At 35.8% G+C, this 17,898-nt stretch overlaps 1 protein-coding gene across 1 annotated transcript; it reads left to right on the plus strand.

Annotated features, from left to right (window-relative positions):
* The first annotated feature begins 16,391 nt into the window (after window positions 1-16,391).
* Window positions 16,392-16,751, plus strand: LOC109014507 (nuclear transcription factor Y subunit C-1-like). The gene has a single exon (XM_018997006.1). It carries the CDS (start codon window positions 16,392-16,394, stop codon window positions 16,749-16,751), a length of 360 nt encoding a protein of 119 aa, XP_018852551.1.
* The last annotated feature ends 1,147 nt before the right edge of the window (window positions 16,752-17,898 follow it).

The raw sequence follows: 17,898 nt of genomic DNA on the forward strand, positions 1-17,898 counted from the left end.
ATTAAACTATTTTAATTTGAATATTTCTTTTTACACGTAGATTTTTGGGGTTGCCCTTGTGTTTTCTGCGTTGTTGGTATTTCAATGGGACAGACATCAGTTCAGATTAGAGTTCACATGTATGTTAACATGGTACTTTTTTTTATATGGAGTGTTAATATGGTACTTAGATTCATGTTTTTGTCACTATCATCTAAACTATTACACGAGCTAATTAATTTTTGTTCGTTTAGTAGACTAAGTTATATACTCTTCTTAATTTTGGAGGGTTACGTTATGAAATAATATAAATTTGTTTTTCTTCCTGTAAGTATATGAATGATACACCTTTAAATTACTAGCTAACACAACAATATTTTACTTGCAAGTAGGGTTTAAAATTGAATTTTTTTACCAATCAAATCATATTATATCAACAGTATAGAATGTGTGTCATCGATCTATACTGACTTACAAATTAAAAAATATATATATTATTCAAAAAATATAATTTTTTTTAAATATATGACTCCCCTAATGATCATATAAGAATATTTTAAGAAATATTTCATTAAAAAAAAAAAGAAGTGGATAACTTCTTATATATACAAAAGTACATGTCGATATGTCAGTATCCTAGGGAATTTATTGGATCCGTTTGAAATGATTTCGTAATGTCATTGTCATTAAAATGGAATCTTCAATCTTATATATTGTGCGAAGCCCTAGCCAACCCAAAGTAATGTATTTTCTTCTCACTTCATCATGTATATATAGTTGGCATATATCTTATTTTATTTTATTTTTGTATGCAATTTAAATAAAAAATAAATAAATATTGGATGCCATTGTGAAGGGAAAAAATGTCCATAGCCCATAAATTGAGCCCAGCCCATCAAAAATCACTAAGGATAAAAAGAGGAACAAGAAAGAGATAAAAGAAGGTGACAATGGAGATATAAAGGCTGCAAATGACTGAGGGATGTAAGAGAGAGACAAGAAAAATACGAGGGATGTAAAATATCATGTCAGGAGAAGAAAGCAAAAAAACTCACACAAGAGAGATCTGCTACCTCATGGCAGGCTTGCATCCGCAATAAAGGGTCAGATAAAATATAAAAGGAGAGGCTCAAACGACATAAAAGGAGACTGAACTAATGATATAAAGATTTCTGGATACGGATGAACACAGATATATCAAGAGGGAATCGATGGAAATATATTGAGGAAGAGCTACAACCTTTTCCGTATAGTAAGATATGAGGATCCATGAGTGATTGTAACAAATATATTATAGTGGAGACTTTCCTCCCCAAAACCCCTTGGATGTAGGCATATTGCCGAACCACGTAAATCTTGATATCCATCTCTCTTTACTTTTCCTATACTTATTTTTCATTTACCGCTATGGACATGCAAAACATTACCGTACAACTGCACCAAAACACTACTGGAAGCTCCAAAAAATTCACATCGCGACACTACCTTTGTGGATTTGCTCGTGCCCGCAAAACACGACGTCAACAGTCATAAATACTTAATGGCAAAAGATGATGGCTAAAATTAAAAATAATATACAACATTTTTTTATTAGCAAATGATGTTGTTGATCCACAATTACTACCTGATCAAGAATTGAAGAGAATATCATACAAATTAAAATACTTCAAAAAAAGTTGGGAAAAGATTAATTCACAATATTATAATTAATTATCTCCAATTTATTTTAGGGAATTCAAGCATTTAAACGTGGCAGATGTATGGTATTATTATTTGTCACCTAGCTAGGGTTTGGTGAATTTCACCAGTTCAGATAGCTGCCACCATTAATATATTAATTATATGGTTTTAAAGTTTTTTCCACCATATTTAATTAAGGGGCATTAGAGTCATTTGGGTTTTGCTTTGTTGGGATGGAGAGCCGACCGACATAGAAGAGACCCCCGCCCAAATTAAGCTCAAATAATATATATAGCTAGCCTTGTAGAAAATGACGTTTTAACAATTTGATGGAATTACGTACGTAAGCTTCAATTATGATTAATGTCAAGCTATGGAACGTATCCAATTGATGGAATATGGGGTTTCCGTGCGACTTTGTAATTACTTTAATTCCTCATGGAGGCCCCAACATTGGATTCTAATTTCAACGTCCTGTCTCCACGTTATAATTAGGCCATGCACCCTTTTTTTTTAATAGCTAGAATTTCTATTAAAATAATAATAATAATAATAATCTATAATAAAAGGCTAAAAGGAAATATCTGATATCTGTGCGCAGGAAAAAATATTAATGCAATTGATCTGGCGCTTTAGAAAAAAACAGATCTAGGAGAAATAATTAATGGATCATGTTTTGGCATTACTTATAACATATAATACTTTATTATACTCGTTTGAATATTTGAATAGAAAAATTATTCTCATCAACTACTATTCATTATCTCACACTCCACATCTTATGAATAAATAAAAAAAATATAAGTGTGGGATGAACCGTGATTGATGCATATCATTAGCCATTTGAATATATAGAATAATTAACTAAGGGAAGCACATTGTGAGAATAAAAATCCCTATATATGATAATGTGCTACCCGTTCTTATATATATATATAAAGAGAGATAAATATTTTAGTTACAAATCGATTATAAAAAATAAATTCACAGAACAACATAATTTGATGCGGTACGTTAGATTGTGAAGTTATTTTTATTGTAAAGTATATCTAATGAATCATATAAAATTATGTTATTCTTGTGGGTTTATTTCAATATAATTCATTTATGTCTATAGCATTCTTATAAAATATATATATATATATTTATAAGATCATCCATACCTAGTTACTAGATCCAAATTAACTTTGTATTTTGAATTTTCCTCCATTCCTATGTACTAGTCTAATCCTTTACTCGAGAAAATAAAAACTAATGGATCTCCCGGCGGGTAATTAATCTATATATGTTAAGTGGAAAACAAGATACAAGAATATATCCATTCAAACTAGGAAGGTAAAATGTTGAGAAAAATAAAACAGGACATAGAACAAGTAATTAACAGAGATCTCTAAACAAGGATGAATTAATATGGAATATGGTATGACCTTTCAGCTCGATCGATATTCTAATAAAACTAGGATAGGTATCGCTTTGGAGGCAATATAGCGCGCTACTATCAACCTCGAAGAATTTTGTAATCATGAAGAAACTTGGCCGCAAGGTACCTTGTAAGGCAGTCAATCTCTCTCTCTCTCTCTCTCTCTCTCTCTCTCTCTCTCTCTCTCTCTCTCTCTCACACACACATTGTATGCGTGTGTGTGTGTGTGTGTGTGTGTGGCTGGTGGAGATTTGAAGTTGGATGAAAATTATGTCAGTGCTAGCTGGTATATGAGATATCATGGGTCCGTGGAAGAGAAACGATCGAGCTAGGTGAGGCTGATATACGAGAGATGTTGCTTTCGGTTCTTGTTTACTTGGCTTTAAAGCTGGTCATGGCCTGTCATGGGCGCGGGTGAGGTGACCTAGCTAGATAGCTCAAAATTAGTTGCAGTCAATCACAACTCCACATATGTCTGCAGATAATTTAGACGCAGAAACTCACCACCAGTACCAGTATTATTATATACACTTTGCATATATATATATATATATATATTACAATTGGAATTAGGGCATAATCAATCAGTACCTTGAGTCGACTCAGCTAGCTGGGCACCTTTGGCAGGCAGCACCAACTGCCAAACCTAACTGCATGTCCTCAACCCAATTCCCAGTTTAGGTAGCGCTAGCTTAATTCTGAGGCTTTCGTTACTATGGTGGTGGTCCTACTTTGTGAGTTGTCTTCCTTATTAGTTGTACAGTTTTAACCTGCTGCAACTTAATTGAACCAGTACTACACCACATGCTTGCAGGCCCCAAGAGGACGTGTCTTTTGGTTCTCGACAGATATAAATGTCTGGTTTTTTTTCCCATTCTTTGGTTACAGAAAAGTTCATATAAGTTGATTTTGATGTTGCTCTGATCTTCAGACAACAACAAGAGATGTTGTCCCCAGTAGTAGTCCACACTGTAAATTACCTCTCAAAAAAGTGAGTAGCATCTCTTCATCACGTACATTGTTTTTCATCATGTGCAATACAAAAAGACTTCCCTATATTAAATTTCCCTTGTCTGTTACATTCATGTGTAGCATCTTACACTGAATTGATGATATTCATCGTTTTTGTGTGCATGAAAACTCACGTGATCCATTTAATTGTGTGTGTATGTAGTCAGGGGGCATCGTTCGTTTTATATAGAGCATGCTAGATGCAGTTGATGGTTCAGCTATATATATGCTTAATTGCAATATTAAAGTCTATCTACAACAATTCCCTCTTGTGAGGAAATTTAAAGTGCTCATTTTGTTGCCTGTGCGTCCCTTACATGAAGGCACCCTGGCAAGATGGATTTTCCCCATTTTTTTATTCTTCCCAGATCTGTTGGCACATTAATCAGCGATGAGATTTGTCACTCTTTTCAAGATATATAATATATTTCAGGCTGGACTCGTGCCCTTTGAATCGAATCAAACAGTAGTATTACTGGTTAACCTAATTATCTCGATTAAACTATATATTCTTCCCAGCTAATTGTCAATTAGCTGGATTAATTAAGAGAAACACTTTGAACCGGTAGAATTGTTTTTCTTCCAATAACAGCCCTTCAATAAAAAAGTGTCACATATGAGTTCTATTTTATCAACATTGTAAATGCACCACAAAGGATTCAGAAATCTTCTCCCCCTCTTGAAATTTCTCTTCGCCTCCTCCCGCCCCTCTCGCAACCACCTCGCACCGACGTCGGTCCCTTCTCCCACCATCTCACGCCGGCGTCGAGCCCTCCCCCCACCCTCTCTCAGAAACCCTCACCCACGGAACCCCCTGAGGCGAACCCATCTCACCAGCCCCCCTAGGCAAAATATGCTCCTCAAACCCTCCTCCTTTTCATAGCACCGGTGTCGAGCCCTCCCCCCACCAGTGGGGATTCCTATTGTGTCAAAATGTGCTTGTTGTTTGACAAGGGCTACAAGGACTTGGACCATGTTCTTGCGTCTAGCAAGTTTGCAAAGGAAGTGTGGCAGAGAGCTGCTGCCCAAGTGGGGTTAGGTCGTGTATCAGCCTCAACGTGGAGGCACTTAATAGAGATGTGGTTCCGAAAGGCCTCAAAGAGTACACAAATGGGGCAGCTAGTTGGGCTATTACATGCTGTCATCACTTGGATTCTCTGGCTGAGGAGATGCCGAGCTCGAATGGAAGGGAGGATGGATTCGGGACAGAAGGTCTAGTTGCAATTGAAGTATTGGACAGCAAGGATTGGAGAAAAACTCAAATCGACTAAGATGCAGTCGATGCGGGATATAGCCATACTACAAGACTTTTAGGTTCCTGTGAAGATCTCGAAACAGAGGCTACCTCAGTTGGTGCGATGGCACCATCCGGCCAGCTGCAAGAAGAATGAAATTAAATGTAGATGGGACTTCTAGAGGGAACCCAGGAGCAGAGGGCATAGTGAGAGACTCAGATGGAAACATCAAAATGGCTTTCTCAATAGCCCTGGGCTTAGGACTAATAACTATGCAGATTTAATGGGATTATTGCATGGTCTTCAGTTGGTTAAAGAGATGGGCATAATTGATATAGATGTTGAGCTAGACTCCTTGCTAGTAGTGCAATGGCTGAAAAATAAAAAATGTGCAAACTAGTATCTTGAGGAATTTTGGGAAGAGGTAATGGTCATATCACATGGCCTTAATTTTCAATTTTTTCACATATTCTGGGAAGGAAATAAATTTGCAGATTATCTGGTAAGGTTGGGGGCGGAAGGCATGACTAGCAGATAGATTTTATTATTTATTTTATATTTTAACATTCTCCCTTAGGTGTGGGTCAGCTTCCTCTTTAATAGGTGACCCAACGTACAAGTAGAATATTTAATTAAATGAAATAGAGCGTAAAATTAATATTCAAACTCAAAATTTTTGCTCTCATACTATGTGAAATCAATGCTCATCTCAATTAAAAATTTAAATTAATGAAAATAGTTAAATTTTATTATTTATTTTATATTTTAATAATAAATATCTAAAAAATGGCCAAATATATAATAATAAATAGTACTAGTCGAAGTAATATTTCGGCGTCAGATAATTATTAATGGCTAGCTAGCTAGATTCCATTTTCTTTAATCACGTGCTGATCAAGGTGGATTAATTTCTTTGGTCACGTTGCGTAAGTACGTGACAACAATATTAAATGATATAAAGTAGTAGTACTCCTATTTATCGATCGTCATATGATCATTAATTACTTGTAGAAGAAATATATAAAACTAGACCACAAAGACATGTCTTAAGTACTCATGATAAAAAAAATTACAAATTTTCTTTATGTAGGGAATAGTAGTACTTAATTATAATGTAATATCTTTCATTTTCGGTGCATGGAGAAAGACAAAGACTGCAATGAATCCCGGCCACGATGGAGGGGGGTGGAATTATGAATTTATGAGGTTATAATGTGCGTAGACGAACATGATCATGAGAGACAACAGAAGGTGCATGCTCACGTGAAGGTACTGACCGTCGTGGTCGACCCCACAATCCACGCATGCAGTACTGATCTCCGGCACGGCCCTAATACAAGGAGACTATCAAATTAAAGGGGGTCCCATTGCAAACACAAGCCTTCAAGAACGTTCGTCACTGCAACTATCTATGATCATGCTCGAATTCTAGTACTGTTTTTGCTCCTGTGGATCGGATGCACTTCACTTACAGTAGTGAAAACCACTTCTCATGAGTTCCTCCTATGATCGGCCTATCACTCTCATGAGTCGATCTCTCATTAAGTTTGGTAACTAGCTGGCCTGCTAGTAGATTTTGAATTTCATGTCCTATCTAGTCTAGCCTAGACAATATAATTTTCTTTATTATACGATTTTCTTTGATAGAGAGAATAAAGGAAGAATTCTAATTAAGTGCCAAAATTAGGAATTGAATAAAGATAATCACCTAGGCCGGCTTATAACAGGCAAAAAGTGTACAGGTCGTGCATGTCATGTGATGAAAGAAATGATCCCCACCCTGCAGACACTATCTGAGGTGTGTCTCATGATTTTCTTAGAAACTACATCACACGCCAAAATTAGTTTTGGCCCAGTTGCTTCCAGAAAGCAGCTCTAGAGGTGACCGCGGATATTGCAAAGATCATCATGTACATCTGCATCAAGCAGTACTCCCAATAACAATGTCACATGCTAGCTAGCTAGGACAGCTTGAAAAAAGTGTACAGTTCTCGCGTGATAAAAGCTCATGACTCACTTCTCCCTCTCTCTGTCTCGATCGAGCAAATGAAGCAAGGATGGATAAGGGTGTGCATGCGTGGGTCCTTCGTTCAGTAAAGAAGCAAAAGTACTCACGAATTAATCTAGTTCACTTTTTCGGTTTTTCTGTTTTTTTTTTCTTTGGGATTGGATTTGATGGTTGGCCTGCACAACAAGGGACAATTCTCCCTTTTTGGCTAAGTCCAAATGCATGATCCTATGATGTTAAAACTTAAAAGACTTTTATCGAAGTTAGTAGGCTTCTGTACACGGATCATATATTACAGCTGAGTCGCTGAGCTGATTATGCCGCAATAACAGCTGAAACAGTGCATTAATCCAATCAAGATATTTACCCGAAAGAGAAAGATGACCAATCGTCCAATATATAGGACGTTAAAGGTCTTTGTAAATCACGGAAAAAGCTGGGAAGTTGAAGACGTTGAAAGGAGCTGGTTGCTTTTGATTACATGGGGTCGTCGATCGGTTCCAAGTTGGGTTAAGAAATAGAGTAATGCTACTCTTCATCTCAACTTTCATCATTCTTCCATTATTTTATGATTTGGCATTAAATGATTAGAGATTATTTATTATATTTTACTTGTGAACTTATCATTTAATACTACATCATGGGATGATGGGAGGATGATAAAAGTTGTGATGGTAAATAGATTTTTTCTAAGAGAAACTTGCTTACTTAGGTAATGGGACACCATCCACACATTTCCACGTCAGTTTAATTATTATATCTTTTGTAATAAATTTTTAAAAATAAGAAAAAACACTCTGCTAGGATTTTGCCCTTTTTTCTTTTTTGTTACGTCTTCTTGTCTGCATGGAGGCCGGCGAGGCTTTGCCAATCACGACAAGCCTTCAAAGGTCATTTGTAGATATGGTTTTTGTGGTGCTTCAACCTCTGCCGGAGATGGATGTGTCTTTCCGAGCTCCGAAATCTATTGATGGAGAGTTTTGTTTTATGTTCTCAGACGAATAAATAGAAAAAACAACATTACCTTTCCGGTTTTCGTTGGTTCTGAAATTCCTTAGACAATGGCCATCTTTGGATTTTATTAGAGCTTTTATCTGTAGTCGATGGGGGCTTTCGACTTCTCCTGTGGTTTCAGCAATGAGACGACCGAGACATGTTTTCATCAAGATGTCGAATGAGATGGACTTCAATAAGGTGTTGTCCACAGAATCTTGTGAGGTAAATGGTGTGTCGTATAGGGCCTTTGCTTGGACGCCAAAATTCGATAAAGAATATGAACTTGCATGTGTGTCGATGTGGGTGTTCTTGCCAGGTTTGCTTCCTAATTTTTTTCACAATTCGGTTCTTAAAATTTTGACGGCACCGATTGGTAGGTTCATCCATAGGGATAACCCAACACCTTGTGTGACTCGCTGATGGAGCCCATGTCTGTTGTGAGGTTGATGTGTCTAAAGAACCAATTACTCACTTCTAGATAGGGAAATCTGGGTTGCAACGTAATAGACGTCAGGAGGTGGTATATGAGACCCTTCATGCATATTGTCATAATTGTAGAATGCAGGGACATAACCTGCAGACATGTAGAGTGGGGCTAATAATTTGAAAAGAAAAATTAAGGGAGGGCAGGTGTGGGTGAAGAAAGGGGATCAAAAGGTGATGCCCGATGTAGAGTGTAAAGAAGGTATAGAGAATGGGCAGTCAATGATAAAGTAGGGGCCATGAAATTATTCAAATGATAATATCGTGAAGGTTGGCAACCAGAAAATTATTCTGGTAGAAGAGACGACGAAGGCATCCAATGATTTAGTGCAGGAATGTATGGGCACGTCTGCTATGCACAACAATTGCATGCAAGACCTGTCCTTTGGGGCTCAAAAGAAGTCATGTGGTGCAGGACATGTGCAGGACATGCAAGAGCGGACGATGTGCTTAACAGATTCGGGTGGGGACCAAATGCAGGACGTGCAGGAGAGCTTGATTGTGTGTGCAAGAGAGGCCAGTGCTGTTGTGGCAAGTTATGTTTGTGCAGTAAGGGAATCTGTGGCAGTTGAAGGTTATGAAGCAAAAAGTGTATGTGCTTTTTTGAGTGATGTTTCGGGTGCAATAGTGGCAACTGTTGTCTTAGGTGTTTCGGGTTCTGTTGTGGTAGACGCTGGTATGGGTGGGGATCGTGGTCAGTAGTTAAAGGATATGCAGTAGAAAATGGGTATCGTGTCTCTCAGAAAGGTTATTCCTGCTATGTGTGTTGGTCAGCAAGAGGGGTCTAGAGGGAATGAGTGTCTAGAACCAGTTAAGGAAGTGGGTGGGGAGGGGTCAGTATGTGCGCAACTGGGGTCTGAAGTTCATTCTAACATGGGTAATACACAAGTTGATGGTGTTGACACCTTTGCTTTGGAAGGGGTTGGTGTTGAGGCTCCGGAAGATATTCACTCAGATCATGAAGCCGAGAGGGATAAGATGAGGGATGATATGCAAAAGGATTATAGTACAGATTCAGAAATTTCAAAAAAGATAAATGGAAAGTTTGTGAAAAGGAGCTCCACTAGGGTGGTGACTCGTCCTTCTAAACTCAATTTATGATCAATCATATAATTTTTTGGAAAATAAATGGAGTCGGAACTTCTCATTTGCATTTGAAAAAAATCATTTCTCATTACAGGCCTAATATTTTAGCTTTGGCTGAGTCATTCTTGATGGAGGATAGAATCCATAGTTATTTGAGAAAGTTTTTTTGTGATTCTTTCCTTACAAATGAAGCGTATGGTGGTAAAATTTGGATTTTGTGGAACTCGGTAGTATCAATGCAATGGGTGGAAGGTTCTAATCAATTTGTGATTGTGCAAGTGAAGGAGAATGGTCATATATTCATTCTTACTATTGTTTATGCTAAGTGTAGTCAACTAGAACAGAAACGTCTTTGGGAGGATTTGGAGGCGCGTAGCAATATTAATCTTCAGTGGCTTCTTTGTGGTAACTTTAATATCATTAAAGATGATTTTGAGAGAAGTGGTGGAAATCTTCATCCATTTGCTGCAATGGAAGACTTTAATTTTTGTATACACAATTGTGGCTTGCAGGAGATGTGTTCCAAAGGTCCGAGTATGACTTGGTGTTAACGGCCAAGGCGGTTTGGCTCGAATCTGGACAAAATTATATAGATATTTTATTGATTCTAACTTTCTTACTTATTTTTCAAATGTTTTTTATTGGGTTTTGGCGTGCACTACTTCAGATCATTCTCCTTTGCTAACCCGTTTAAATTTCAATTCATGTGGACAGACCATATATATTTTCTTAATTTTATGGAGGGAGTGTGGAAGCAAGATTGTATTGGTGTTGGGATTCATAAGTTGTCTATTAAATTGAAAATGGCTAAGGTGGCTTTAAGGGAGTTGAATAAACATGTTTTTTTATTGATTAAAGTATGTACTTTAATCCTGAGAATGATAATGATCTTGTACTAGTGGCTAAGATGGATCTTTTTACTTGGATTGATAGAGAGGCAACGAAACTTTCTCACATAACAAAAAAAAAAATGGTTCCTAAATTCTTTCACACTATCCTAAATGCTAAGAAGTAGAATCGGGTATAGAATATGTGTTTGGCTGATGGTACTTTGTTAAGTACTCCTGCTGATATTCACCATGTTGCTATAGATTTGGGGAATAGCAGTAGTCGTGATTTGCCTACTTCAAGTAACCTCATTTCTCTTGTGATTTTCGATGCTGATAATTTGCTTAATTGTAAAGATCATTCCCTGGAATAAGTTAAGGATGCTCTTTTTAGTATTCATGTTGAGAGTAGTTCTGGTCTTAATGGTTTTGTTGGAATTTAGTCAATGAGGATTTATTGGAAGCTATATCTACGTTCTTTAAAACAAAATCCCTCTCCAAATTATTCACTGCGTCCTATATTGTTTTGATTCCTAAAGTGGAGAACACTAATAGTTTTGATAAATTTAGGCCTACTAGCCTCTGCTCGATTTTTTATCAAATATGTGCCAAAATTATTGTGGTATGTATGACGAACATGCTATCTAAGATTCTTTCTCAAGAGCAATGGACGTTTATTCCTGGTCACATTATTTTTGAGAATATAAGTTTAACCTAGGATTTTGTTCATTCTATCCATAAAAAATCTGATGGGGGTAATGTTTTGATTAATTTGGATATGTCTAAGGCTTATGATAGAGTTGATTAGAATTTTTTGTTACATATTTTGGAGACCTTTGGTTTTTCCGTTCAAATTTATGCTTTGATTAGAACATGTATTTTTTCACCGTGGTTTTCTCTCATGATGAATGGCACCCCTTTGGGTTTCTTTAAATGGGAACGCGGTCTGAGGCAAAGTGACCCCCTTTCACCCTATCCGTTCATTGTTATGCAATAGGTTCTCTCTCACCTGCTTCAGAAATCCTTCGAGAATAAAAAAAATTGGGCAGTTTACTCTAGCTTGAGGTGCCTCTCTTGTTTCTCACCTTATGCATACTAATGATATTTTTATTTTTTGCTAATGGTGGTCAGAGGTCTATGAAAGTTTTGATGCAGGTTTTGAATTGTTATGAAGAATGGACGAGACATGTTCTCAATAAAGAAAAAAGTACTATTTATTTTTCTAAACATATCCATGTCTCTAGAAAATGTTTTATTCTTCGCTTTACTGGGTTTTCTGAAGGGTCTTTTCCTTTTAAATATTTGGGAGTGCCCATTGTGGTTGGTAGATTGAAGGCATGTGATTTTGTTGATTTAATTGGTAAATTTAGAAAGAAAATTGCACGTTGGAAGATGAAATTGCTTTTTGTTGGGGGTAGAATTATTTTGTTGCGTCATGTTTTGTTTAGCATGGTCACTCATCTTTTAGCTGTCTTACATATCCCTAAGGTAGTGATTAAGTCGCTGAATAGGCTCATGAGCACTTTCTTTTCGGGTGATTCTGAAGGAAAAAGTAAAAGGAAATGGGTGGCTTGGAATAATATATGTAGACCTATGAAAGAAGGTGTGTTGGGCATTAGGGACTTTGGAGATATTCAAAGGGCTTTACATATGAAACTTCTGTGGCGCTTAATCTCGAGTAAGCCTTTGTGGGTGGGCTTTTTTCGTAACAAGTATGTTATGGATAATCATTTATCCCTATTGGAGCATAATAAGGGTACTCAGTTTTGGAAGTCTATTGTTAGATGTATTCCGAAAGTCTTAGCTAATTCTAAGTGACTAGTGCAGGAGGGTAACATTTATTTCTGGTATGACAATTGGAAGGAGAGTGGCCCCCTAAAAGACCAGTATCCAGTTATAGAGAATATATTTCTTAATTAAAATTAAAGAGTGTTACATTGAAAATGGGTGGGAGATCTCGAGCTTGGAAAGGTTAATAGGCCCTCACAAAGCTAATGATTTATATCAATTTTTGGCTAATCGTAAGGCTGGGCAGGATGTTCTTATTTGAAATAAGAAAAGTGATGGTAACTTCACTACTAAAAGTGTTTGGGATTGTATTAGGGTTCAGGCTCCAACTTTACCTTAGGCCAATTGGATTTGGCATAATCACCTCCCTAAAAAAATTTCTATAATGATGTGAAAATTTACGAATAACTGTTTGAGTGTGGATGGCAAGATAATGGCCAGTATTTCTATGGCTTCAAAATGTAATTGTTGTTCTTCTGGTAATATTGAGTATCTTAACCACGTGCTTTATACAAGTGATTTTGGTAGACATATTTGGCGTCTGGCTTCAATTCAGTTAGGTGTGTACATGGGTAATTTTGGTACTTGGTAAGAGCAAGTGAACTTTTGGTTTCATCGTGCTGAAAAGTCTAATCAGGTTCGAACTATTTTTTATCTTCTTCCTTCCACTATATCCTGGAAACTTTGGAATTAACGTTGTAAAGCTAGATATGAAGGTAAGTTTGATGTGGTGAATTCGGTCTGGCATACTATTAAAGTTTGGATTCGTCGTATTATGCAGTTGACCGTTAAAAGTGTGAATCTCCCTTCAAAGGATATTGATATTTTAAAGAGGATGGATATCCCGTGATTTTACCTAAACCTAAGAAAGTATCTATGGTGAAATGGATTCGACCGCAGCAGAATCGGGTGAAGTTTAATAAGGATGGTAACAGTTAGGGTAATCTAAGGTCGATAGGAGCTAGAGGTGTTATTCGTGATGATGGTGGAAATTTTTGTGCGGCTTTTGTTGTATTCTTAGGCCATGGCTCTAACAATTTTGCTAAAATGAGAAATTTCCTCGAAGGGGTTAAAAGGTGCCGTTAGCTTGGTTTTTATCGAGTTCACATTGAGACAGACTCTCAAATCCTTGTTAGATGGCTTAATAGGGGAAATTGTAATATTTGGTATCTTGAGGATTTTTGGGAAGAGCTTCAAATATGTCTAGGAAGCATGGAGTATAGAGTGAGTCATGTGTTTCATAAAGAAAATGTTGCGACTGAATTTTTAGCTAAGGAGAGAGCTGAGGGTTTAAACATAGACTGGAGTGAAGAAATAGATATTTTGCCCAGTAAGTTACGGGATCTTCTTCGCATGGATAAAATTAATATTCCTTATTTGTGAATTTCATAGTGAGATAGTTGTTTAATTGCATCTATTTTTCTTATTTTTGTGTGAGCTAATGTTTTTTAGCAGGTTGTCATTCTTATCTTTATAGGTGCACCTTGTTGTTGCTTTATATATAATCCTTTATTATTTGTCGCTTTCGTTTTATTTATTTGTGGGTTTTGGTCCTTATTGATTATTGTGTAATCTCAGGTATCTGTTTGTAATCACGATTTTTCTCCGTCACAAGTGAGTGTTATTAATAAATTTGGAGTACTGTCCTCTTCTTTTAAAAAAAAAAAAAGTCTCACGTATTTCTTTTTTAAAAAATAAAATTCATTATTAAAAATTAGATTGTTTCTTAGTGAGTTTCAAATTTACCTATTTTTTTTCGTTACTATTTTTAGTTAAGTGAATAATATCATAAACCAGTTAAAATATGTCACTATAACAACATCTGGACTTATTCAATGAGAAGAATATTATGCCCCAAAATAAATCGATCGGACTTAGGTGTAGTGGGTTTAGTTCAATTTTAGAGTTGGAGGAAAGTAATTGGGCTCAATAATAACAGATGTCAGATTTAACTGAGCCCACCTCCCTCCCTCTTTAGTGGCCTGCGTGAATTTAATCACAATCACAGCCCCAAGCCCATGAAGAATCTGTGCAAACTGCCCAACCATTTCTCAGTTAAAAAAAACTGTATAATGAAGGGAGCCCTTTTCGTATCTTCCGAGCACACTGATCCAAGGGATCATGGCTGCTTCTCTCTCTCTCTCTCTCTCTCTCTCTCTCTCTCTCTCTCTCTCTCTCTTTTAATATATTATAGATTAAAAAAAAGAACGAAATTTGAATAAATTACCATCTTTATTTTATTGCCTAGGTGAGCGCCTAGCTAGCTAGCATGTCCAAATTGTTAATTTGTCAAAATTATAAAAATAAAACACTCCACGACAAAATAATATTAATTTCAATATAAATTCTATGACTAAATTAGGCCTAGTGATATTTGAGAATATTTTATCTCATTATTATTTATTATTATTTTTTATCTATTTTTCATTACTATTTAATATTTTATCATTATTTTTTTATTATTATTCACAAAATATCTGAAAATATCTCACTATCCAAATATAACTAGACCACCTAGTTTGGATTAAGAAGTGGTTTTAACTTATCTCATTTTATCTTATTTTATTATTATACAAATTTCTCAAATTTTCACACAAAATATAATAAATAATTCAATTTTTTCAAATTTTAAAATAATAATAATATTAAAAATAATATTATAATAATATTTTATTCAACTTTCATATCAACTCACTATCCAAATCGCACCTTATTAAATAGACAAAAAGTAAAATAAAAAATAAAACAGTTCGGCCATTGGCGAAAGAGAGCATGCATGCACACGATCAGAAGATCATTACTTGTAAAAGTTGATCATGACTGGATCGGTTTAGAATCTCCCTCAAACTCAATCAATAATTAATAAAAATTAACTAAAATTGTTAATTTATTCATGCTGCAATATTTATGCAATAAGGTTGGTACGTGGACCAAATCTCAACAAATCCCAGATATATAAAATTTGATCATCAGCTGGAATCGAATATATATGTATATATGTTCTGTATTCAGCGACCCAAATCTTTAACCGAATGGCCAAACACAAAAAAACTAACATCGATCGATCGATCGATCGAGTTGAATTTAATATATCTGCTTGAGTTTGATTTGCCACAAAGTAGTACTTTGTCCTTATGGATCCTTCAAAATATATATATACAACCTTATATTAATTGATATTCATGATCATTTGCTAGCTAGCTAGCTAGCTAGCTGTAGGGCTGATTAATTAGGTTATTAATTTCAAGGCCTATGACATGAATATTTTCCTAACTAGCTAGCTAGCTTGTCGACATATTGTCAACACGCATGTAATTAGATGCTAGGGAAAATGCCTAATTGTTTGATTTAATAAATAATATTATGAAACTCTTAATATATGGCTCCATATTATCGTACGTACGTATATTTTTCTTTTATTTTAATATATAGTTAGCTAGCTAAGCAAAGACCATAAAAATTCAACTTTCTCCTGATCTCTGAAAGAAACAAAAATGTGTACTAGATATCCCATCATCAAATATTACAAATTATTAGTAATACCAAATTATTAATATATATTCGGTTTTAATTAGCCGGCAGGCAGCTTGATCATCGATATGCTGGCCGGCCAGTACTAGTATACTACTACCATTCCGGCCCCCATGCGCGCATTTCCTTCACTCATGCAAAACCTTCCCCAAATTAACCACATGCATGCACTACTGATGATGATCTCCTATATAATATAATATAATATAATATATATGTGTGTATATATGTATATAAAGCTTCATGGATTTCATGCTTTCCATCCTCACAGCTAGCTATCCTTGGAACTATTTAGCAGCGCGCAGAGTACTCAGATCAGCTGGTACGTAGAAATTTATAAGAAGATCATGAGGCAAGCCGGAATATACTCGGGAATACTTGCCGGAGGGAGAACGGGTCCTCACCTGTTGCCGTTGGCGAGGATAAAGAAGATCATGAAGAAATCTGGGGACAACGTGAACATGATATCTGGAGAGGCTCCCATCGTGTTTTCCAAGGCTTGTGAATTGTTCATCGAGGAATTGACACGAAGGTCATGGATGGTAGCCATGCAAAGAAAGAGAAGAACGCTTCACAAAGAGGACGTTGCCTCGGCTGTTATAACCACTGATATCTTTGATTTTCTTGTCAATTTGGTCTCTGCAGATTCTACTAATCCTACCCCCTTCGCCTCGGTTGCCATGGAAACAGTACTGGAGTCCAGCTAGCTAGGAGCTCTCTCTCTCTCGCGCGCGCGCATGTACGTGGAAGGATTATGTGTTGATTGCTGCAGATTGAGGTTGACAATTTTCGTAATTGTTCAAGTCGATCGTTGCGTGCACTAGATCAATAGTACTACGTACCATCATGTGTTACGATCGAGCGATGCGAGAGGCATTATCCTCCTAATTGTTGACAACTTTAATTTACCATTATTAATTATGTATCGCGTGCGCAAAAGCACATGGTTGACTGTAATTGTAAGCCGTTGATCAAGTGTCGTGGCCTATGTATTTTAATTTCTTGACCCGATGAAACTCCCTTTTTTTTTCAGAATATATATGCTAAATCTACTACAGTTTCTACTATAAATAAAAATCTTCAAATATTCTTGTGATTGCGGGTGACATATTACTGATCATGATGTGATAAATACGAATTTATTTTACTTTTTATTTTAACTCTTGATCAGGACTAACACGTCAGTAATTTGTCATGTTGTCATGCATGCATGCACCTGACTATTGAGTTGTAGACCCCGTGTATATATATATATTTATATATATATATTTGCCCCCATGGATTGACAGTACCGTCTTTGTAGAAAATAACAAAAAAGGAAAATTAAAATGTGTAACTCAAATATATATAAATATGAACTAACTAGGGTGACTAGATCTCAAAATGGTGAGCGATTTTGTTCACTGAAGCTACTACAATCATGCAACATGGTTCCAAAAAGGCATTTTGATTCAACAATCATAAAAAAACATAACCGATATCAGTGTTATATATATATATATATTCAATTACAAAATAATTGATCTAGACTATTCAAATCTATTCTAACTAATTTAGAACTGTTTATTCTTTTAGTTTGTGTCTCAAGGTGAGATTTTTTTTAAAAAAATTATTATTTAAAAATTTGAGAAAATGGCCGGATATATCTAACTTTTTTTATACTACAAGAAATATAGGTTATTGCAGCGATTTACATTACACTCTTATTGAAAGTATTTGAATTTTGATTTCATATCATATTCCTATTGAATTTAGTCAATAAATTTATATTTTAACACATACATACATATATAATCTCATATATTTGAATAAGATATTTGAGGGCATTAATTATGATCTTCTTCATAAATATTT

Source organism: Juglans regia, chromosome 2, assembly GCF_001411555.2.
Source record: "Juglans regia cultivar Chandler chromosome 2, Walnut 2.0, whole genome shotgun sequence".
Taxonomy (NCBI): Eukaryota; Viridiplantae; Streptophyta; class Magnoliopsida; order Fagales; family Juglandaceae; genus Juglans; species Juglans regia.

Bases quoted from the DNA above. Each gene is read 5' to 3' on its own strand.
- LOC109014507 (XM_018997006.1), top strand. From the start codon at position 16,392: ATGAGGCAAGCCGGAATATACTCGGGAATACTTGCCGGAGGGAGAACG.